Source organism: Salvelinus alpinus, chromosome 25 (assembly GCF_045679555.1).
Source record: "Salvelinus alpinus chromosome 25, SLU_Salpinus.1, whole genome shotgun sequence".
Lineage (NCBI taxonomy): Eukaryota > Metazoa > Chordata > Actinopteri > Salmoniformes > Salmonidae > Salvelinus > Salvelinus alpinus.
This window is the reverse complement of record NC_092110.1, coordinates 28,672,193-28,696,536: the sequence shown is the minus strand read 5'-3', so window position 1 is coordinate 28,696,536 and position 24,344 is coordinate 28,672,193. Positions and strand designations below refer to the sequence as shown.

General features: G+C 48.8%; 1 protein-coding gene across 1 annotated transcript in view; it reads left to right on the top strand.

Annotated features, from left to right (window-relative positions):
* The window catches only part of ush2a (Usher syndrome 2A (autosomal recessive, mild)), a 462,322-nt gene extending 437,978 nt beyond the window's left edge, over positions 1-24,344 (top strand). The window contains exons 73-83 of the mRNA XM_071365050.1: positions 2,365-2,689; positions 9,938-10,147; positions 10,543-10,781; positions 12,405-12,622; positions 12,840-13,016; positions 13,234-13,317; positions 14,521-14,750; positions 15,282-15,353; positions 19,820-19,943; positions 20,690-20,976; positions 21,662-24,344. Of these exons, the coding sequence (XP_071221151.1) occupies positions 2,365-2,689; positions 9,938-10,147; positions 10,543-10,781; positions 12,405-12,622; positions 12,840-13,016; positions 13,234-13,317; positions 14,521-14,750; positions 15,282-15,353; positions 19,820-19,943; positions 20,690-20,976; positions 21,662-21,751 (2,056 nt within the window). The 3' untranslated portion in view covers positions 21,752-24,344. The remainder of the gene's footprint in view (positions 1-2,364; positions 2,690-9,937; positions 10,148-10,542; positions 10,782-12,404; positions 12,623-12,839; positions 13,017-13,233; positions 13,318-14,520; positions 14,751-15,281; positions 15,354-19,819; positions 19,944-20,689; positions 20,977-21,661) is intronic.

Here is a 24,344-nt window from a genome sequence, read left to right as displayed (position 1 = left end):
CACAGTGTGCAATCACAGCAGCAAGATTTGTGACCTGTTGCCATAAGAAAAGGGCAACCAGTGAAGAACAAACACCATTGTAAATACAACCTATATTTCTATTTATTTATTGTCCCCTTTGTACTTTAACTATTTGCACATCGTTACAACACTGTATGTAGACATAATATGACATTTTATTCTTTTGGAACTTCTGTGAGTGTAATGTTTACTGTTCATTTTTATTGTTTATTTCACTTTTGTTTATTATCGACTTCACTTGCTTTGGCAATGTTAACATATGTTTCCCATGCCAATAAAGCCCTTAAATTGAATTGATTTGAATTGAGAGAGAGAGAGATACAGAGAGAGAGCAGTGAATGAGTAAATGAAGGAGAAAGATAAAGAAAGTTATGGAGAGAAGAAGGAAGGAGAGAAAGAGAGTGACAGAGACAGACAATAGAGAGGGGCCCAAGGGACAGCATCCAGAGAGAGGGGTAGAGATGGAGGGAGGGAGAGAGGGAGCTAGGGAGGGATAGAAATGGAGGGAGGGAGCTAGGGAGGAATAGAGATGGAGGGAGGGAGCTAGGGAGGGATAGAAATGGAGGGAGGGAGCTAGAGAGGGATAGAGATGGAGGGAGGGCGCTAGGGAGGGATAGAAATGGAGGGAGGGCGCTAGGGAGGGATAGAGATGGAGGGAGGGAGCTAGGGAGGGATAGAAATGGAGGGAGGGAGCTAGGGAGGGATAGAGATGGAGGGAGGGAGCTAGAGAGGGATAGAAATGGAGGGAGGGAGCTAGAGAGGGATAGAGATGGAGGGAGGGAGCTAGGGAGGGATAGAGATGGAGGGAGGGAGCTAGGGAGGGATAGAGATGGAGGGAGGGAGCTAGGGAGGGATAGAGATGGAGGGAGGGAGCTAGGGAGGGATAGAGATGGAGGGAGGGAGCTAGGGAGGGATAGAGATGGAGGGAGGGAGCTAGGGAGGGATAGAAATGGAGGGAGGGAGCTAGAGAGGGATAGAGATGGAGGGAGGGAGCTAGGGAGGGATAGAAATGGAGGGAGGGAGCTAGAGAGGGATAGAGATGGAGGGAGGGAGCTAGAGAGGGATAGAGATGGAGGGAGGGAGCTAGGGAGGGATAGAGATGGAGGGAGGGAGCTAGGGAGGGATAGAGATGGAGGGAGGGAGCTAGGGAGGGATAGAGATGGAGGGAGGGAGCTAGGGAGGGATAGAGATGGAGGGAGGGAGCTAGGGAGGGATAGAGATGGAGGGAGGGAGCTAGGGAGGGATAGAAATGGAGGGAGGGAGCTAGAGAGGGATAGAGATGGAGGGAGGGAGCTAGGGAGGGATAGAGATGGAGGGAGGGAGCTAGGGAGGGATAGAAATGGAGGGAGGGAGCTAGGGAGGGATAGAGATGGAGGGAGGGAGCTAGAGAGGGATAGAGATGGAGGGAGGGAGCTAGAGAGGGATAGAGATGGAGGGAGGGAGCTAGAGAGGGATAGAAATGGAGGGAGGGAGCTAGGGAGGGATAGAGATGGAGGGAGGGAGCTAGAGAGGGATAGAGATGGAGGGAGGGAGCTAGAGAGGGATAGAGATGGAGGGAGGGAGCTAGAGAGGGATAGAGATGGAGGGAGGGAGCTAGAGAGGGATAGAAATGGAGGGAGGGAGCTAGAGAGGGATAGAAATGGAGGGAGGGAGCTAGGGAGGGATAGAAATGGAGGGAGGGAGTCAACCTTGAGGCAGTGGTCACATCTCCATCTCTCTGTCCCTGTCCCAGACAAAGGCAGTCAGTCAGACTGTGTGTTCCTGTGTGTGAGGGTGTGCGTGTTCCTGTGTGTGTGTGTGTGTGTGTGTGTGTGTGTGTGTGTGTGTGTGTGTGTGTGTGTGTGTGTGTGTGTGAGGGTGTGTGTGTGTGTGTTTCTGTGTGTGTGTGTATGTGTGTGGGGGGGGGGGGGGGGGGGTGGTATGTTCCTGTGAGGGGGTGTGTGTGTGTATGTGTGTGTGTGTGTGTGTGTGTGTGTGTGTGTGTGTGTGTGTGTGTGTGTGTGTGTGTGTGTGTGTAAGGTACTGATAAGAGACAGATAATAAAAGTTCATTATCTTTATCATCTACAAATCACCACTTCTCCTCTCAGATGACCTCTCTATTCTACTCCTCTCTCTCTGTTGTACTTCTATCTCTCCCTCCCTCTGCCTCTCTTTCGCTCCATGTTTTCTTTCCCCCTTTCTCTCTCTTCTAAAGCACGGAAAAGACAGAATGACATTTAGGTAGAAATATGTGTAATATTGTAATAATGACAACATTGAGATATAAATCATATTGTATATGATATTAAGTGTGTGTTGACAGACCTGTGTGTATATCTGTGTGTATCTGTGTGTCTATCAGGTACGAGGTGAGAGTGGAGGCGTGTACAGAGCTGGGCTGTGCCTCCAGTGACTGGGTCTCAGTGCTGACACTAGAGTCTCCTCCTACTGGCCAGTCCATACCACTGCTGGAGCTACAGAGAGACGTCAGGGGCCTACAGACCGTCTTTCTGCTCTCTTGGCCCCCCCCGGCCCAGCCCAATGGTAGAGTCCTACACTATGAGGTCTATAGGAGACTGGGTCAGAACACTGAGGTTAGCGGGGGTGCAGCAGCGCTGGTGTATAGGAATGATTCCGCAACGTGCCGTGATGCCGGTCTCCTGCCCTACACTGACTACCAGTACCAGGTAGGTACATATTCTGGCTAACACAGGGGTGAGGAACCACAGTCTGCATTGTGTGTACGTTTTTGCTCCAGCCCACCACTATCACACTCACACCCCTCCCCCTTCCCTAACCCTACTCAGCCAGGTGTTGTAATGCTAGTCCATATTAATGTGGTAGTTTGCGTGTTGTCGCTAATTGACAGGCTACCCTTTAGAGCTCAATAACATTAGCATCCTGCCTGTCAGCCATGTTAGCCGAGGGCAGAGCCACGTTCTAATTGATTGAGTTTGCCTGATTGTTCCGTCTTATTTACCAGCCGTAATTTATGACAGGGGGAGTTGGGGCTGAGAGATGACAGGTGGGTGACAGAGCCATTAATCATTGGCAGGCAAGAGCACCCGTCATTACCATCCGGCCAATCGAATTAGCTGTTTACCCCCGCCCTCCCGGACACGGACATGTATCGGAAAGACCTTTTAAATGTCGGGTGTGGATCCCCAAGGGAGTTTGGGGGGGGGGGGGGGGGGCTATATTCGTGAGGAGATACGCTAACCGGAGGTAAGAGAGATTGGGGGTGCTTCTAAAGTTTATGTTGTGTGATTGACTACTAGCCTATAGTGTTTAGGTAAGAACACTGTTTGTGGGTTATCCCCATTCATCACATGAGAGAGGAGACAGAGTAGGAAGGGTCATTTCTCCCCAGCAACACAAGGAAGGACAAAGTCCCACCACAGTACAGAGGGAGAACAAATTAGTTTAATTGGCCCAGGTCATCATGTTTTATTGACAGGTTTATGCCAGCCTTTAATTACCGCCCACTTTCACCCAACTTACCCTCCGACCCTTGTCTCCACGATGATGATACCGTTCAGTCAGCCAACCCGAGAACTCGGACCGCGGCGGTGCGGCTCTGCTGACCAATCAGAGGGCTCAGAGCGAGTCCACGCAGCTTGGGTAGATTTTTGTTGCCATGGCCCCTAAAATGCCATCTTTTTTCCCCTTTCTAATAACCTGGACTAGATATCTCAGTATGCACACGGTGTGGAAGCCATAACATGTCTGTAACTCATACAAGACACACAGATATATCTCTAAATGCTAGACATCTCCTTTCTGTATCTAGGGAGAAATAGCCTAACGACGACACAGTGGCAGAGAAGTTGCTACATTCAAATCTGGTTGCATGATACTGTATGATATGTAAACAGTGTGAAAACACTACACCGGTGAGAACTGTTGGATGCACGTTACACTACCTGTAGCCTCGTCAAGAACCAGGCTTCAGCGGTATGGCAACACCAGACTACTCTACCTGAAGCCTCGTCAAGAACCAGGCTTCGGCGGTATGGCAACGTCAGACTACTCTACCTATAGCCTCGTCAAGAACCAGGCTTCGGCGGTATGGCAACGTCAGACTACTCTACCTATAGCCTCGTCAAGAACCAGGCTTCGGCGGTATGGCAACGCCAGACTACTCTACCTATAGCCTCGTCAAGAACCAGGCTTCGGCGGTATGGCAACGCCAGACTACTCTACCTATAGCCTCGTCAAGAACCAGGCTTCGGCGGTATGGCAACGTCAGACTACTCTACCTGAAGCCTCGTCAAGAACCAGGCTTCGGCGGTATGGCAACGCCAGACTACACTACCTGTAACTAAAGAAAGTGGCCACAACACAGTGTGTCAAGTTTTGTATGTTAAGTTGTCGCAGAAACTTCGTCCCCAAGTCAGACACACACCCAAACACACAAATCCCCGCCACCACCCTCTTGACCTTTTCTCCATCTAGGTGACAGGATGCCTTTTGGCTGACTCCCCTCCTCTCCTCTCTCCCCCCTGGATTCTGACACTCAGGAACAGTGTGTGTGGGAATCTGAATGCGTGTGCTCCTCTACTCTCTCAGTCCGCCTGCATCTCATCTCAGATCTATCATCCTGATTGATCACGGGGTAATTGGCTATTATTGAGGCTAATTTAACCCTCTCCGCCATCACATCCATCTGCCACCTCCACTGATCCTGACAATCTACAAATGACTTACCCATGCAAATCTCCACCTGCCTGACCCTGAGCTGTGTTCCCCTGTAATTACACTAACACTGCCTGGGAAACAAGATTAGCCTGGTGTGTGTGGAAGGAGGACTATGGGGCGTGTGTGTGGAAGGAGGACTATGGGGCGAGTGAGTGTGTGGGGGACTATGGGGCGTGTGTGTGGAAGGAGGACTATGGGGCGTGTGTGTGGAAGGAGGACTATGGGGCGTGTGAGTGTGTGGGGGACTATGGGGCGTGTGTGTGAAGGGGGGACTATGGGGCGAGTGAGTGTGTGGGGGACTATGGGGCGTGTGAGTGTGTGGGGGACTATGGGGCGTGTGAGTGTGTGGGGGACTATGGGGCGTGTGAGTGTGTGGGGGACTATGGGGCGTGTGAGTGTGGGGGACTATGGGGCGTGTGAGTGTGTGGGGGACTATGGTGCGTGTGAGTGTGTGGGGGACTATGGGGCGTGTGAGTGTGTGGGGGACTATGGTGCGTGTGAGTAAGGGGGGACTATGGGGCGTGTGAGTGGAGGGGGACTATGGGGCGTGTGAGTGAAGGGGGGACTATGGGGCGTGTGAGTGTGTGGAGGACTATGGGGCGTGTGAGTGTGTGGGGGACTATGGGGCGTGTGAGTGAAGGGGGGACTATGGGGCGTGTGAGTGTGTGGGGGACTATGGGGCGTGTGAGTGAAGGGGGGACTATGGGGCGTGTGAGTGAAGGGGGGACTATGGGGCGTGTGAGTGAAGGGGGGACTATGGGGCGTGTGAGTGTGTGGGGGACTATGGGGCGTGTGAGTGAAGGGGGGACTATGGGGCGTGTGAGTGAAGGGGGGACTATGGGGCGTGTGAGTGTGTGGGGGACTATGGGGCGTGTGAGTGAAGGGGGGACTATGGGGCGTGTGAGTGAAGGGGGGACTATGGGGCGTGTGAGTGTGGGGGGACTATGGGGCGTGTGAGTGTGGGGGGACTATGGGGCGTGTGAGTGAAGGGGGGACTATGGGGCGTGTGAGTGTGTGGGGGACTATGGGGCGTGTGAGTGGGGGGGACTATGGGGCGTGTGAGTGGTGGGGGGGACTATGGGGCGTGTGAGTGTGTGGGGGATTATGAGGCGTGTGAGTGTGTGGGGGACCATGGGGCGTGTGAGTGGGGGGGACTATGGGGCGTGTGAGTGAGGGGGGACTATGGGGCGAGTGAGTGGGGGGGGACTATGGGGCGAGTGAGTGTGTGGGGGGGACTATGGGGCATGTGAGTGGGAGGGACTATGGGGCGTGTGAGTGTGTGGGGGACTATGAGGCGTGTGAGTGGGAGGGACTATGGGATGTGTGAGTGTGTGGGGGGACTATGGGGCGTGTGAGTGTGGGGGGTCTATGGGGCGTGTGAGTGTGTGGGGGGACTATGGGGCGTGTGAGTGTGGGGGGGACTATGGTGCGTGTGAGTGTGGGGGGGACTATGGGGCGTGTGAGTGTGGGGGACTATGGGGCGTGTGAGTGTGGGGGGGACTATGGGGCGTGTGAGTGTGTGGGGGACTATGGGGCGTGTGAGTGTGTGGGGGACTATGGGGCGTGTGTGTGGGGGACTATGGTGCGTGTGAGTGTGGGGGGACTATGGGGCGTGTGAGTGGAGGGAGACTATGGGGCGTGTGAGTGGCGGGGAGACTATGGGGCATGTGAGTGTGGGGGGACTATGGGGCGTGTGAGTGTGGGGGGACTATGGGGCGTGTGTGTGTGGGGGGACTATGGGGCGAGTGAGTGTGTGGGGGGGACTATGAGGCGAGTGAGTGTGTGGGGGGGACTATGGGGCGAGTGAGTATGTGGGGGGGACTATGAGGCGAGTGAGTGTGTGGGGGGGACTATGGGGCGAGTGTGTGGGGGGGTCTATGGGGCGTGTGAGTAAGGGGGAACTATGGGGCGTGTGAGTGTGGGGGGACTATGGTGCGTGTGAGTGTGGGGGGACTATGGTGCGGGTGAGTGTGGGGGACTATGGGGCGTGTGAGTGGGCGGGACTATGGGGTGAGTGAGTGTGGGGGGGGGACTATGGGGCGAGTGAGTGTGTGGGGGGGACTATGAGGCGAGTGAGTGTGTGGGGGGGACTATGGGGCGAGTGTGTGGGGGGGTCTATGGGGCGTGTGAGTAAGGGGGAACTATGGGGCGTGTGAGTGTGGGGGGACTATGGTGCGTGTGAGTGTGGGGGGACTATGGTGCGTGTGAGTGTGGGGGCCTATGGGGCGTGTGAGTGGGCGGGACTATGGGGTGAGTGAGTGTGGGGGGACTATGGGGTGTGTGAGTGTGGGGGGACTATGGTGCGTGTGAGTGTGGGGGGACTATGGTGCGTGTGAGTGTGGGGGGGACTGGGGCGTGTGAGTGGGGGGGGACTATGGGGTGTGTGAGTGTGTGAGTGTGTGGCGGGACTATGGGGCGTGTGAGTGTGGGGGGGACTATGGGGCGTGTGAGTGGGGGGGGACTATGGGGTGTGTGAGTGTGTGAGTGTGTGGCGGGACTATGGTGCGTGTGAGTGTGGGGGGGACTGGGGCGTGTGAGTGGGGGGGGACTATGGGGTGTGTGAGTGTGTGAGTGTGTGGCGGGACTATGGGGCGTGTGAGTGTGGGGGGGACTATGGGGCGTGTGAGTGTGGGGGGGACTATGGGGTGTGTGAGTGTGGGGGGGTCTATGGGGTGTGTGAGTGTGGGGGGGACTATGGTGCATGTGAGTGGGGGGGACTATGGTGCATGTGAGTGGGGGGGGGTCTATGGGGTGTGTGAGTGTGGGGGGGACTATGAGGTGAGTGAGTGTGTGGGGGGGACTATGGAGCGAGTGAGTGGGAGGGACTATGGGGCGTGTGAGTGTGGGGGACTATTAGGCGTGTGAGTGGGGGGGGACTATGGGGTGTGTGAGTGTGGGGGGGACTATGGGGTGAATGAGTGTGTGGGGGGGACTATGGGGCGAGTGAGTGGGAGGGACTATGGGGCGTGTGAGTGTGGGGGACTATTAGGCGTGTGAGTGGGGGGGACTATGGGGCGTGTGAGTGTGGGGGACTATGGGGCGTGTGAGTGGGGGGGACTATGGGGCGTGTGAGTAAGGGGGAACTATGGGGCGTGTGAGTGAGGGGGGACTATGGGGCGTGTGAGTGTCACTGGTGCTTCCTGCTTTAATTTTTGGTTGTAAGCAGGAATCAAGAGGATAGAGGATTATGGTCAGATTTGCCAAATGGAGGGTGAGGGAGAGCTTTGTATGCGTGTTTGTGTGTGGAGTATAGGTGGTCCAGAGCTTTTTTCTTTCTGATTGCACATTTAACATGCTACTAGAAATTTGGTAAAACCGATTTAAGTTACCCTGCATTAAAGTCCCCGGCTACTAGGAGCACCGCCTCTGGGTGAGCGTTTTCTTGTTTCCTTATGGTGGAATACAGCTCATTCAGTGCTGTCTTAGTGCCAGCCTCGGACTGTGGTGGTATGTAATGTGGCAAACCTCTTCAAGGTTATGAGCGTTTGTCACAAATTAAGTGGGAAACTGTCACCAAATTACCCCAGAATGAGAGTTCTTTCGAACAGGACAGTACCTGTGTGTTTGTTTCTCCGTCCTGGTCCACCCAGGTCGTAGGCAAGGTCAAGGATAGCAGGGTTCGGTACACGAATCGGGTTCTCGGTAGGTCCAGGTCCAAACGCCAACAGGTGAGTCCAAAACAGTCCAGCTCATACACGGTAAATCCAGCCAATATCTATTGTCTCTTTCTCTACGGTTCATAGATCCTTCCAGCCCTCTCTTCCTCTTCCTGGTTTTTCTTGACCCTTTATCTGTGTGTCGGCTCCACCTTCTGAGGTTTCCCCTTGCTTCTGGGACTTGTAGTTTTGGCAGTCAGCCATTTTGTGATCTGTAGTTCTGATCGGGGTGACCATTTTAGTGATCGGGCAGAGCCCGTTTATTAGTTCTGCTCTCACATATCTGCCATTTATCACTCGACCCCCTTCTTTGCCACATTAAACAGCTACAAAGAATACAGATGAAAACTCTCTCGGTAGATAGTGTGGTCTACAGCTTATCATGAGATACTCTACCTCAGGTGAGCAATAGCTCGAGACTTCCTTAGATATCGTGCACCAGCTGTTGTTTACAAAAATACATAGACCCTTGTGAGCTTGTCTTACTAGACGCCGCTGTTCTATCCTGCCGGTACATCGTATAACCAGCCAGCTGTATGTTGATATTGTCGTCGTTCAGCGACGACTCCGTGAAGCATGAGATGTTACAATTTTAATGTCCCATTGGTAGTTTAATCTTCCGCGTAACTCAACGATTTTATTCTCAAAAGATTGCACATTTGCTAGCAGAATGGAGGGAAGTGGAGGCTTATTCAATCGCCTACGAATTCTCAGAAGGCAGCGCGACCTTCGGCCCCTCTTTCTCCGCCTCCTCTTCACGCAGATCACGGTGATCGGGGCCTGTTCCCGAGGAAGCAGTATATCCTTTGCGTCGGGCTCGTCAGAGTCATGAAAGGAAAAAAAGGATTCTGCTAGTCCGTGGTGAACAATCGCAGTCCTGATGTATACAAGTTATTTTCAGTCATAAGAGACGGTAGCGGCAACATTATGTACAAAATAAGTAAAAAAATAAGTTACAAACAATGCAAATAAACGAACAAATAACACAATCGGCTGGGTGCACGTAAAACATCTGCCTTCTTTTCTCTCTCTCACTCGCTCACATGCACACGCACGCACACACACGCACGCACGCACGCACGCACGCACGCACGCACGCACGCACGCACGCACGCACGCACACACACACACACACACACACACACACACACACACACACACACACACACACACACACACACACACACACACACACACACACACACACACACACACACACACACACACACACACACACACACACACACACACACAGCCAGAAAGGTACAGTGACTGAAGTACACTCTTTTAGTCAGGTGACAGCGATGGGAGTAGACTCACACAGACAGGGGACTAACTCTTAGACCTAGTCAAGTACATTGATGGAGGACTCCTGATACAGCCTCATGAATGAGCAGCAAGGGGGCTTTTTCCAGTTTTTTTCTGATTAGCAATTGTGTTAGTACAAGTGTTTAGTGTGTTAGTGCTGGAACAAAAGCCTGCTGGTTTGGTGACCACTGCTTTGATTTTGTACGATGATAACATACTTGTCATAAACAAAACATAATCCTAAAGTTGTGTTATTAATTTTTTTATTGACAGGTTTGGGCGGTGAATTCTGTTGGTCGTTCAGGAAGCCAATGGGCCAATGGGAGAACAGGTCCCGCCCCTCCTGAGGGTGTTGGCCCGCCAACCTTCCTGCGTATCTTAGCAACCTCGGCTGTTGTTGACATCCGCCCCCCTACAAGGCCCAATGGCATCGTCAGCCTTTACAGGGTGTTCTCAGAGGGCCCCAACGCTACACACACACTGGTAACACACACACTCTGGTAACACACACACTCTGGTAACCCACACACACTGGTAACACACACACTCTGGTAACACACACGCACAGACTGGTAACACACACACATTCTGGTAACACACACATACAGTCTGGTAACACACACACAGTCTGGTAACACACACACACAGTCTGGTAACACACACACAGTCTGGTAACACACACACAGTCTGGTAACACACACACATTCTGGTAACACACACACAGTCTGGTTACACACACATTCCCGGACAACAAACACTATTGAGACACACACTCACTAGTAACACACACACATACACGGGTAACACACAAGCACACACCGAAGAGATAACTTTTCTGTGACAATCTCTCTATCGGTCTCTCTCTGTCTCTCTCTCAGCTTTCAGAGGGGATATCTCGTCAGCAGACCCTCCATGGCCTGAGTCCATACACTCAGTACTGGGTAGGAGTAGAGGCCTGTACCTGCTACCAGTGCTGCAGCCAGGGCCCCATGAGTGAGCTGCGCACCCAGGCCTCCCCCCCAGCACAGCAGCCATCCCCTCGACCAGTGGCTCTGACATCACGCTCAGCACAGGTGGAGTGGGACGAACCGCTCGCCCCCAACGGACTCATAGAGAGGTAGAGAGAGAAACACAAGCACATACAGTACCAGTCAAAAGTTTGGACACGCCTACTCATTCCAGGGTTTTTCTTTATTTTGACTATTTTCTACATTGTAGAATAATAGTGAAGACATCAACACGATGAAATAACACATATGGAATCATGTAGTAACCAAAAATGTGTTAAACAAATCAAGATATATTTTATATTTGAGATTCTTCAAAGTAGCGCCACCCTTCGCTACACTCGCATTAACATCTGCTAACCATGTGTATGTGACAAATAAAATTTGATTGGATTTGATGACAGCTTTGCACTCTTGGCATTCTCTTAAACCAGCTTGACCTGGAATGCTTTTCTAACAGTCTTGAAAGAGTTCCCACACTTGTTGCCTGCTTTTCCTTCTCCCTGCAGTCTAACTCACCCCAAACCATCTCAACTGGGTTGAGGTTGGGTGATTGTGGAGGCCAGGTCATCTGATGCAGCACTCCATCAATCTCCTTGGTCAAATAGCCCTTACACAGCCTGGAGGTGTGTTGGGTCATTTTCCTGTAGAAAAACAAATGACAGTCCCACTAAGTGCAAACCAGTTGGGATGGCGTATTGCTGTGGAAGCCATGCTGGTTAAGTGTGCCTTGAATTCAAAATAAATCCCTGACAGTGTCACCAGCAAAGCACCCCCAGACCATCATACCTCCTCCTCCATGCTTCACGGTGGAAACCAAACATGCGGAGATCATACGTTCACCTATTCTGCATCTCACAGTTGCAAAGAAAAAGCCACATCTCAGACTGGCCAATAAAAAAAAATGAAGATGAGCAAAAGAACACAGACACTGGACAGAGGAACTCTGCCTGTAAGGACAGCATCCCGGAGTCGCCTCTTCACTGTTGACGTTGAGACTGGTGTTTTGCGGGTACTATTTAATGAAGCTGCCAGTTGAGGACTTGTGAGGCGTTTGTTTCTCAAACTAGACACTCTAATGTACTTGTCCTCTTGCTCAACTGTGCACCGGGGCCTCCCACTCCTCTCTCTATTCTGGTTAGAGACAGTTTGCACTGTTCTGTGAAGGGAGTAGTACACAGCGTTGTACGAGATCTTCGGTTTCTTGGCAATTTCTCACATGGAATAGCCTTCATTTCTCAGAACATGAATAGACTGACGAGTTTCAGAAGAAAGGTCTTTGTTTCTGGCCATTTTGAGCCTGTAATCGAACCCACAAATGCTGATGCTCCAGATACTCAACTAGTCAAAAGAAGGCCAGTTGTATTGCTCAACAGTTTTCAGCTGTGCTAACATAATTGCAAAATGATAAACTTGGATTAGCTAACAAAATGTGCCATTGGAACACAGGAGTGATGGTTGCTGATAATGGGCCTCTGTACGCCTATGTAGATATTCCATTCAAAATCAGCCGTTTCCAGCTACAATAGTCATTTACAACATTAACAATGTCTACACTGTATTTCTGATCTATTTTATTTTATTTTAATGGACAAAAAATTAGCTTTTCCTTCTAAAACAAGGACATTTCTAAGTGACCCCAAACTTTTGAACGGTTGAGTATATATATATATTTATTTATTAACACCTCTGCTTCCACTTTCACTCTGCTCTTTTCCCTTCTCTCTCTCTAGTTGTGAGCTGCACATTCGTTCCTCCTGCCCCCAGCCTCCCCAGCCAGTCCCGCCGATCTGTGTGGAGGGACCAATAGAAACGCGGTTCTTCGGGAGGGGCAGGAACTACAACGTAACAGGTCTGCAGCCCTACTCTAGCTACCAGCTCAGCGCTACCTGTTATAACAACATGGGTAGTACCGCCTCCATCTGGACTACTGTTACTACACTCACTGAGGGTAAGGCATCTAACCCCTGACCTCTTACCCTAGCCCTGTTATAACAACATGGGTAGTACCGCCTCCATCTGGACTACTGTTACTACACTCACTGAGGGTAAGGCATCTAACCCCTGACCTCTTACCCTAGCCCTGTTATAACAACATGGGTAGTACCGCCTCCATCTGGACTACTGTTACTACACTAACTCTCCCTCTCTCTCTCTCTCTTCTCCAGCTCCTCAGTATATCTCTCCATTTGAGGTGTACAGTAACCTAACTCTGGTGTGGCTGGACTGGAGTGCCTCTTTCTCTCTGAACGGTCTTCTGAGAGACTACTCACTGACAGACAACAACCTGAGAGTCTACATTGGCTTCCACAGCTACCTCTATATACCCCGCACCTCAGAGAAGAGTGAGACAACACACACACACTTCACACACACACACCTCACACACACACAGTCCCTCTATGAGCAATATCTTTCCATCTGATTAGTTCTGAAGATGTGTTTTTTGTAACATTACTCTACTACTCTTACAGATCTCTCTCTCCTCCTTCTCTCCCTCCCTCCCTCCCTCCTTCCTTCCCTCCCTCCTTCCTTCCTTCCTTCCCTCCCTCCTTCCCTCAGCCCTCTCCCTCCAGGTGACCTGTACCACAGACATTGGCAGTGCCAGCACCCCTATCATCAGATACAGTCCTGCTACAGGCATGAGTGAGACAGCACACACACACACACACACAAACTCTATGCCAGGAGTCACCAACTGGTCATTCTCGATTGATTGGTCGACGATCTTCGCCAACAATAAAGCCTTGCGTTCCTATTTTTCTTTTGTCTTGCGCTGTTGGTGATAGGTGCACTTGATTCAAGTGCATCGGGTAGGCAAAGTGTTGCCATTTTGAACCATTTAATTAGTTTGAAGGGACAAACTCCGCCTACCCAGCGTACCAGGAGAGCTAAATCAAGTGCTCCTACTGCGCTGGCCAATCGGATAGCTCAAATCACACTACAGCTTCCAGGACCCTGGCCACAGCAAAGTTTGATACGAGCCTACATGAGATTTCATCATTTAAAAAACCATGACCAGAGCCAGTCTGTCAAAGAATACAGCAAAGAGCTGCTGTTTCTATGAGGGAGTTCATGTTGAAGTTTTTATACAGCAAAGAGCTGCTGTTTCTATGAGTGAGTTCATGTTTAAGTTTTTATACAGCACTGTTTAACACTATTACAAAACATAAAACATGCGTCGCCCTTCTTCCACTTGTGCTTCAACCAGCGCTGCAGCTACAATGAATGAGTAGCCAAGTGCATCGACAGCCCTGCGTTTTATTATTAACAGCTCTCTGTGTCTATTTTAATATCGAGGAAAATTTCACTTTCTCTGGTCATAGGAACAACATGAATTTGGGCATAAGGCTGAAATAATGTGGTGCGACTCGAGTTTGGTCATCAGGTAGAAGACGGTGTCCCCTCTCACCGGAGGAATGTAGAGAGCAGGGACCGTGAGAGGCTTCTCTCTCTCTCTCTTCTGACATTGATCGTCAGTTGCAGGTACCATCAGTCCAGTAAAATAAAAAAGCGAATTGTGTGCTACACCAACTGATTTATTTAGTAATCAAAGCTCGAGTTTTGCAATATAATATGGTCTGAGAAGAACAATATTGGCAGATCAAGCATATAATGAATATGCTGTGATAATGTATTAAACCTACTGCACAAACCTCATTCCTACAGAACTGTTTTTTTTTATTATTTTTTTTTATTCTGAGCGGTAGATCTCGGTTTGCTTTTGGACTTTTTGGAATGTGATCTTGACTCAGAAAGGTTGGTGACCACTGCTCTATGCTAACCCTAGTGTTTGGGTGTATCATATTCCTACTCTAAGCTGCACACCTCCACACTCTCTCTTCCCAGGTCCGGTGGAGCCCACCCCAGGAGGGAAGCAGGGTGTGGGGACCCAGGGAGCTCCAGTCTACTCTGAGATGTGGTTCATCCTGCTGCTAGTCTTTCTGGGTCTCCTGGTCCTGGCTGTGCTGCTGGGCCTGGTGCTGAGGAGGGCCCTGAGGAAAGAACCCTTCATTAGAGAACGCCCCCCTCTCGTCCCCCTGCAGAAGAGGAGCCAGGCGGGAGGAGACGCTTACATGGTGAGAGAGAGAGGCCCAATTCCAAACACCCCCTATCCGTAACCCTAGGTACTTTGTGTAGACCTTAAAGGATTGAATAATTATTAGCAATGTGGTTATGGTTCTATCTTGTCATTGCTAATACCTGTCCATATGTTTTAAATTAAGTATATACACTTTTCTTATACTGAAGATTTGTGAACAGGCAGTCTTATGAAATGAGCTCTTCAATTCAGCCTCATGCCCACTAGAGGGCGATGACATCCCATGTATTATGTACGAGCAGAGGTGCCCTCTTGTGGTTCTGAAATGCCTGAATCCTTTTTCTGTATGTGTAATAATGTATGTAAAGACATTGACAACTAATTGTACATTTGCTTCAGACGATTTCAGTTTCCTTCTTTTTATATTCTGTCATTATTTTCTGTATTCCATTTCCTTCTTGCCTTCCTCTTTTTCTTCCCGTCCTTCCTTCTTGCCCTCTCTTTCCTACTTGTCCTTTCTGTTCTCCTCTTTCCTCCTCTCCTACCCCTCTTGTCTCCTCCCTCTCAGAGGCCGTATTCTGACATGTGTTCTAAACATCACGCCAGTACTCTCCTCCTCACTGACCTCTCCACTGTTGCAGTAAGCCTGTCTCTGTCTCTCTGTCTGTATATGTCTCTGTCCACACACGTATCCCTTGACATGCTAATAACACGTGTGTGCTTCTACATCAGGGTTCCCCAACTGGCGGCCCACGGGTGATTTTAATTAGCCCTCCAAGTTTTCTGAGCAAAAAAAACGGGTAACACTTTACTTGACAGCCAGTGTCATACCATGTTATGACACAGTCATAATAACTATCTCATAATATGTCATAACCGCTGGCATAACCTGTCATTATTTTTTATTTTTTTATTTCACCTTTATTTAACCAGGTAGGCTAGTTGAGAACAAGTTCTCACTTACAACTGCGACCTGGCCAAGATAAAGCAAAGCAGTGCGACACAAACAACAACACAGAGTTACACATGGAATAAACAAGCGTACAGTCAATAACACAATAAAAATTTAAAAAAAGTCTATATACAGTGTGTGCAAATGGCGTGAGAAGGTAAGGCAATAAATAGGCCATAGTAGCAAAGTAATTACAATTTAGCAAATGAACACTGGAGTGATAAATGAGCAGATGATGATGTGCAAGTAGAAATACTGGTGTGCAAAAGAGCAGAAAAGTAAATAAAAACAATATGGGGATGAGGTAGGTAGACTGGATGGGCTATTTACAGATGGGCTATGTACAGCTGCAGCGATCGGTTAGCTGCTCGGATAGCTGATATTTAAAGTTAGTGAGGGAAATATAAGTCTCCAGCTTCAGCGATTTTTGCAATTCATTCCAGTCATTAGCAGCAGAGAACTGGAAGGAAAGGCGGCCAAAGGTGGTGTTGGCTTTGGGGATGACCAGTGAGATATACCTGCTGGAGCGCGTGCTACAGGTGGGTGTTGTTATCGTGACCAGTGAGCTGAGATAAGGCGGAGCTTTACCTAGCAAAGACTTATAGATGACCTGGAGCCAGTGGGTTTGGCGACGAATATGTAGCGAGGGCCAGCCGATTAGAGCATACAGGTCGCAGTGGTGGGTAGTATATTGGGCTTTGGTGACAAAATGGATGGCACTGTGATAAACTGCATCCAGTTTAGAGTGTTTGGAGGCTATTTTGTAGATGACATCTCTGAAGTCCAGGATCGGTAGGATAGTCAGTTTTACGAGGGTATGTTTGGCGGCGTGAGTGAAGGAGGCGTTGTTGCGGAATAGAAAGACGATTCTAGATTTAATTTTGGATTGGAGATGTTTGATATGAGTCTGGAAGGATAATATGGTCATAACACTGTCATGGCCCATATTTACACCTGTTGTGACATACACCTACATAAGAGTGTCAAAACCCACATTTATGTTCCTGAAATCTGCTCCTGCATTCATCCCAGTCATCAGCAACAGAGCATTGGAATAGGTGTATGTCTGACATCAACGTGTGCACAATTACATGATAATTTAATATGGTCAATTTTAAAAAATGTATACATAACAAACATACTGTGGGCTATGGTGTAATGGAATGTTTTGCCTTGTGTGGTAGGTTTTGTAGGTGTCATAACCAGCCATAAAATAACACATATGACACGCAGGTCTAAATATATGGGTAATGACAGTGTTATGACCATGTTGTGACAGGTTGTCAGCTGTTGTGACATGGTTATGACCATATTATAACATGTTATGACGCTGGGTGTCAAGTAAAGTGTTACCGAAATATATATATTTATTTGTTTTTTTATTGTTGGACATAAAAGACTAAAAACACCAGCAAATCAGCTCCAAGTGATTTTAATTTTGGAAATCTGTTCCCAGCTATTCTCACACATAATAGAGATACATGTGATCGTATTCAAATGGAAGGTTTGAAATTATTATGTTTTAGTCAAATATTATATCTGCTTGGGCTTCTTCTGCTTGGGCTTCTTCTGCTTGGGCTTCTTCTGCTTGGGCTTCTTCTGCTTGGGCTTCTTCTGCTTGGGCTTCTTGTGGTCAATTTGCAGTGTGCAAATTGTAATTAGGTTCTGGCCCCCTGATCTTCCGTTCAAGAAAAACATTGCAGTGCGGATGAATCTAGTTAATGATCCCTGTTCTACATTTTGTTAACACGTATGTGCCTCAACACCGTTCTGACACGTATGTGCCTCAACACCGTTCTGACCCGTATGTGCCTCAACACCGTTCTGACCCGTATGTGCCTCAACACCGTTCTGACACGTATGTGCCTCAACACCGTTCTGACACGTATGTGCCTCAACACCGTTCTGACCCGTATGTGCCTCAACACCGTTCTGACCCGTATGTGCCTCAACACCGTTCTGACCCGTATGTGCCTCAACACCGTTCTGACACGTGTGTGCCTCAACACCGTTCTGACACGTATGTGCCTCAACACTGTTCTGACACGTATGTGCCTCAACACCGTTCTGACACGTATGTGCCTCAACACCGTTCTGACACGTACAGTGGGGAGAACAAGTATTTGATACACTGCCGATTTTGCAGGTTTTCCTACTTACAAAGCATGTAGAGGTCTGTAATTTTTATCATAGGTACACTTCAACTATGAGAGACGGAATCTAAAACAAAAATCCAGAAAATCACATTGTATGATTTTTAAGTAATTAATTTGCATTTTATTGCATGACATAAGTATTTGATACATCAGAAAAGCAGAACTTAATATTTGGTACAGAAACCTTTGTTTGCAATTACAGAGATCATACGTTTCCTGTAGTTCTTGACTAGGTTTGCACACACTGCAGCAGGGATTTTGGCCCACTCCTCCCTACAGATCTTCTCCAGATCCTTCAGGTTTCGGGGCTGTCGCTGGGCAATACGGAGTTTCAGCTCCCTCCAAAGATTTTCTATTGGGTTCAGGTCTGGAGACTGGCTAGGCCACTCCAGGACCTTGAGATGCTTCTTACGGAGCCACTCCTTAGTTGCCATGGCTGTGTGCTTCGTGTCGTTGTCATGCTGGAAGACCCAGCCACGACCCATCTTCAATGCTCTTACTGAGGGAAGGAGGTTGTTGGCCAAGATCTCGCGATACATGGCCCCATCCATCCTCCCCTCAATACGGTGCAGTCGTCCTGTCCCCTTTGCAGAAAAGCATCCCCAAAGAATGATGTTTCCACCTCCATGCTTCACGGTTGGGATGGTGTTCTTGGGGTTGTACTCATACTTCTTCTTCCTCCAAACACGGCGAGTGGAGTTAGACCAAAAAGCTCTATTTTTGTCTCATCAGACCACATGACCTTCTCCCATTCCTCCTCTGGATCATCCAGATGGTCATTGGCAAACTTCAGACGGGCCTGGACATGCACTGGCTTAAGCAGGGGGACCTTGCGTGCGCTGCAGGATTTTAATCCATGACGGCGTAGTGTGTTACTAATGGTTTTCTTTGAGACTGTGGTCCCAGCTCTCTTCAGGTCATTGACCAGGTCCTGCCGTGTAGTTCTGGGCTGATCCCTCACCTTCCTCATGATCATTGATGCCCCACGAGGTGAAATCTTGCATGGAGCCCCAGACCGAGGGTGATTGACCGTCATCTTGAACTTCTTCCATTTTCTAATAATTGCGCCAACAGTTGTTTCCTTCTCACCAAGCTGCTTGCCTATTGTCCTGTAGCCCATCCCAGCCTTGTGCAGGTCTACATTTTATCCCTGATGTCCTTACACAGCTCTCTGGTCTTGGCCATTGTGGAGAGGTTGGAATCTGTTTGATTGAGTGTGTGGACAGGTGTCTTTTATACAGGTAACGAGTTCAAACAGGTGCAGTTAATACAGGTAATGAGTGGAGAACAGGAGGGCTTCTTAAAGAAAAACTAACAGGTCTGTGAGAGCCGGAATTCTTACTGGTTGGTAGGTGATCAAATACTTATGTCATGCAATAAAATGCAAATTAATTATTTAAAAATCATACAATGTGATTTTCTGGATTTTTGTTTTAGATTCCGTCTCTCACAGTTGAAGTGTACCTATGATAAAAATTACAGACCTCTACATGCTTTGTAAGTAGGAAAACCTGCAAAATCGGCAGTGTATCAAATACTTGTTCTCCCCACTGTATGTGCCTCAACACCGTTCTGACCCATATGTGCCTCAACACCGTTCTGACCCGTATGTGCCTCAACACCGTTCTGACCCGTGTGTGCCTCAACACCGTTCTGACCCGTATGTGCCTCAACACCGTTCTGACCCGTGTGTGCCTCAACACCGTTCTGACACGTATGTGCCTCAACACCGTTCTGACACGTATGTGCCTCAACACCGTTCTGACACGTATGTGCCTCAACACCGTTCTGATACGTATGTGCCTCAACACCGTTCTGACCCGTGTGTGCCTCAACACCGTTCTGACCCGTATGTGCCTCAACACCGTTCTGACCCATGTGTGCCTCAACACCGTTCTGACCCGTATGTATCCTCCTCTAAAGTTGACACGCACTGCAAACTCACACACACAATCACACACATAGCTGATGTGTCACACACTGCCTCTGCCCCAGCAGTTTGATACGGTAACAGACTGTCTAGAGGACAGCAACGTGACTCTAAAGAGCTACACTATGAACTATGAGGTAGGAGGGGAGAGAGTGTGTGCATGCACCCTACTGTATACGACCTTATTGACTGGTTAAGGGGGAAAGGGAGTGTGCATGCACCCTACTGTATACAACCTTATTGACTGGTTAAGGGGGAAAGGGAGTGTGCATGCACCCTACTGTATACAACCTTATTGACTGGTTAAGGGGGAAAGGGAGTGTGCATGCACCCTACTGTATACAACCTTATTGACTGGTTAAGGGGGAAAGGGAGTGTGCATGCACCCTACTGTATACAACCTTATTGACTGGTTAAGGGGGAAAGGGAGTGTGCATGCATCCCACTAACTCTTACACACTTGGCAGGATGAGAGAGTGTGCATGTACCACCCTATAACCCCAAATGGAAGCATGCATGATTTGAGTCTTGGACTAACACGTTTACAATCAACTGGTGTCACTGATTTCTCCTGGAGGGTGAGATGATTTGGGTGATTCTTGATTCAGTGCCTGGCCTTTGTCCTTCTGTTTAGAATTGACACTTTAATGGTTAACAATGACCATTTAATGTGGATATGTGGGTCGTGTTTCTCTTGGTGTGTGACATACTGTTTTAGTATGTGGGATACTTCTATTGTACTGGCGTGTGTGTTAATGTTTTAGTATGTGGGATACTTATATTCTACTGGTGGGTAGGTTAATGTTTCAGTATGTGGGATACTTCTATTGTACTGGTGTGTGTGTTAATGTTTTAGTATGTGGGATACTTATATTCTACTGGTGGGTAGGTTAATGTTTCAGTATGTGGGATACTTCTATTGTATTGGCGTGTGTGTTAATGTTTTAGTATTGGTATGTGGCTGATGATTGTGTTGATGAAGGTCGGTATATCATTGCATTTCATTTCCTCTACTTCCTGTTACCCATCACCCCGCCAGGGCCTGACGGACAGTAAGATTGTGGGCGGAGGCTCACGGTTCAGCCCCATGTCGGTCCTCCGTGTGCCCAGCCAATCACAGCTCAGCCACGCCTACTCCCAGAACTCCCTGCACCGCAGCGTCAGTCAGCTGATCGAACAGGACAGGAAGTCTCTGATGGGGGAGGGAGGACAAGACTCTGGGCTGGTGAGAGGGGGAGGGACAAGACTCTGGGCTGGTGAGAGGGGGAGGGACAAGACTCTGGACTGGTGAGAGGGGGAGGGACACGACTCTGGGCTGGTGAGAGGTGGAGGGACAAGACTCTGGACTGGTGAGAGGGGGAGGGACAAGACTCTGGGCTGGTGAGAGGGGGAGGGACAAGACTCTGGACTGGTGAGAGGGGGAGGGACACGACTCTGGGCTGGTGAGAGGTGGAGGGACAAGACTCTGGACTGGTGAGAGGGGGAGGGACAAGACTCTGGGCTGGTGAGAGGGGGAGGGACAAGACTCTGGGCTGGTGAGAGGGGGAGGGACACACCTCTGGACTGGTGAGAGGTGGAGGGACAAGACTCTGGGCTGGTGAGAGGGGGAGGGACACGACTATGGGCTGGTGAGAGGTGGAAGGACAAGACTCTGGACTGGGAAGGAGGGGGGACACAACTCTGGATTGGTGAGAGGTGGGAAAGGGGAAGTAGAGGGGACACAACTTTGGACTGATGAGAGGTGGGAAAGGGAGAGGAGAGGGGACAACTCAGGACTGGTGAGAGGGGGAGGAGGTGGGAGGAGTAGAAAGTCAGCTGAGCTGTGACAATATAATGCTTAAATCCCACTGATGATCTCACATTGTGTTCCATTATATGATCTCCTAACCATGATGTTGTTTCTGTTGCAGTATGTGGAGGATGATGAGTTTGTTGAAGCCATCAAAGCCTTCAGCTCTGTGAGGAAGGAACACACCATGTTCACAGACACACACCTCTAGATGGGGTCCCCCCCCCTACACACACTACAACCACCAACATCTGGGCTCTCGACACACTACAACTGAACTGAAAACCCAGAACTCAACTTACTAACCCCCAGCAGTCAAAACATGAACACAAACCATGGACCTCAAACTGAAACCATGAACCCTGAACTCAAGTTAGAATCCCAGGCTTTCTAAAACTCCTATACTCATCATTATTACTTTATGCCAACTGCCATAACCTGGAAACAGCTAAACATTTCAGCAAGTGTGGAACTCAAAGCAATGCCTCTCACCTCTTTCATTTTTATCATAACAGTTAACCTACTGTAAGTGTGTGGTAACTGTGCCTAGTAAACCTAGCATCAATGACATTTTTAATGGTATTTGTGACAAGACCATTTTTATAATCAGTGTAAAAGCCAACTGTTTATGTGAATGAACTATATCCACAAATGTATCATCTGACAGTATTTGGTTGATCAATGTTGTGGTAAGTGGTTGACGGAAGTTTTGATGTGGTAATAGTTTTCTTGAGGTTAACCATAGTGCTGTGTGGTGCTTCCACACACCTAACATTGTGTTTCAAACTACACTACATAACCAAAAGTATGTGGACGCCTGCTCACCAAACATCTCATTCCAAAATCATGGGCATCAATGTGGAGTTGGTCCCCTCTTTGCTGCAATAACAGCCTCCACTCTACTGGGAAGGCTTTCCACTAGTTGTAACATTGCTGTGGGGACTTGCTGTGCCCGACCTCACAAAAGCATTAGTGAGGTCGGGCACTGATGTTAGGCGATTAGGCCTGGCATTCCAATTCATCCCAAAGGTGTTCGATGGGGTTGAGGTCAGGGCTCTGTGCAGGCCAGTCAAGTTCTTCCACACCGATCTTGACAAACCATTTCTGTATGGAGCTTGCTTTGTGCACGGGGGCATTGTCATGCTTAAACAGGAAAGGGCCTTCCCCAAATTGTTGCCACAAAGTTGGAAGCACAGAATCGTCTAGAATGTCATTGTATGCTCTAGCGTTAAGATTTCCCTTCACTGGAACTAAGGGGCCTAGCCCGAACCATGAAAAACAGCCCCAGACCATTATTCCTCCATCACCAAACTTCACAGTTTGCACTTTTATTCGGGCAGGGAGCGTTCTCCTGGCATCCAGCAGACCCAGATTCGTCCGTCGGACTGCCAGATGGGGAAGCGTGATTCATCACTCCAGAGAACGCGTGTCCACTGCTCTAGAGTCCAATGGTGGCGAGCTTTACACCACTCCAGCCGACTCTTGACATTGCACATGGCGATCTTACGCTTGTGTGTGGCTGCTCGACCATGGAAACCCATTTCATGAAGCTCCCGACAAACAGTTCTTGTGCTGACGTTGCTTCCTGAGGCAGCTTGGAACTCGGTTGTGAATGTTGCAACAGAGGACAGACGATTTTTGTGTGGCCTCTACGCACTCCAGCACTCGGCAATCCCATTCTGTGAACTTGTGTGGCCTACCACTTCGCGGTTGAGCCATTGCTGTTCCTAGACGTTTCCATTTCACAATAACAGCACTTATAGTTTACCCGGGCAGCTCCACAGGGCAAAACTTGTTAGAAAGGTGGTATCCTATGATGGTGCCACGTTGAAAGTCACTGAGCTCTTCAGTAAGGCCATTCTACTGTCAATGTTTGTCTATGGAGATTGCATGGCTGTCTGCTCGATTTCATACACCTGTCAGCAACGGGTGTGACTGAAATAGCCGAATCCACTCATTTGAAGCGTTGTCCACATACTTTTGTATATATAGTGTATCGTAGAGATTTTCAGCAAGTTTTCTTGGTACAGTAAATAATGTTGTCGTTTTGTTTTTTTACACTGGCAGTATTAATTTATTAATGTAAAAAGTATTATATATATATATATAGTGTTTTTTTTTCTTTGTATGTGGTCTGGCCTATGTTCATAATGTCTTATAACTGTGTTACATATCTCCATCTTCAACTTAGTCTTGAGTCAGCTGTTTAGCCCAGACAACTATGACAATCCTTAGGCCAGACAATAGTTGGTTTGAGGAGACATCCTCCAGAGCAGGGATTCCAAAACTAGGTCCTGGGGCCCCCTCCTTGAGTGCACGTTTAGTTTTTTTGGCCCTAGCACTACACAGCTGATTCAAATAAAGCTTGACAATGAGTTGGTTATTTGAATCAGCTGTGCAGTGCTAGGGCAAACCACAGGACCTAGTTTGTGAAGCCCTGCGCTAGAGAGATGGCACATGGTTGGCTGTACAGTTGGATGATCTGTGTAGCGACATAGCTGAAGAGAGACAGGCCGCTCTAGTGTCCTAGTTTAGATCTCTCTCCCACTCCTCTCCTGCACCTGGCCTGGTTAGAACATAGACAGTGGCCAGTTGAATAAAACTAATTGACTCTTCTTGTGTAGCTTTGTGTAGAGAGCTAGGCACCAAAATTCTAGGTACTAGAATGCTTTTTTACTTTTTCATGATAAGACACGTCATATTGTAATGAATTCGTTTTTTTGAATGTCTCCCGATTAATAATGTATTTGAGAATACTGCTGTTGTTGGTGTTATTAAAAACCAGTGGCTGGTAGATGCACGCA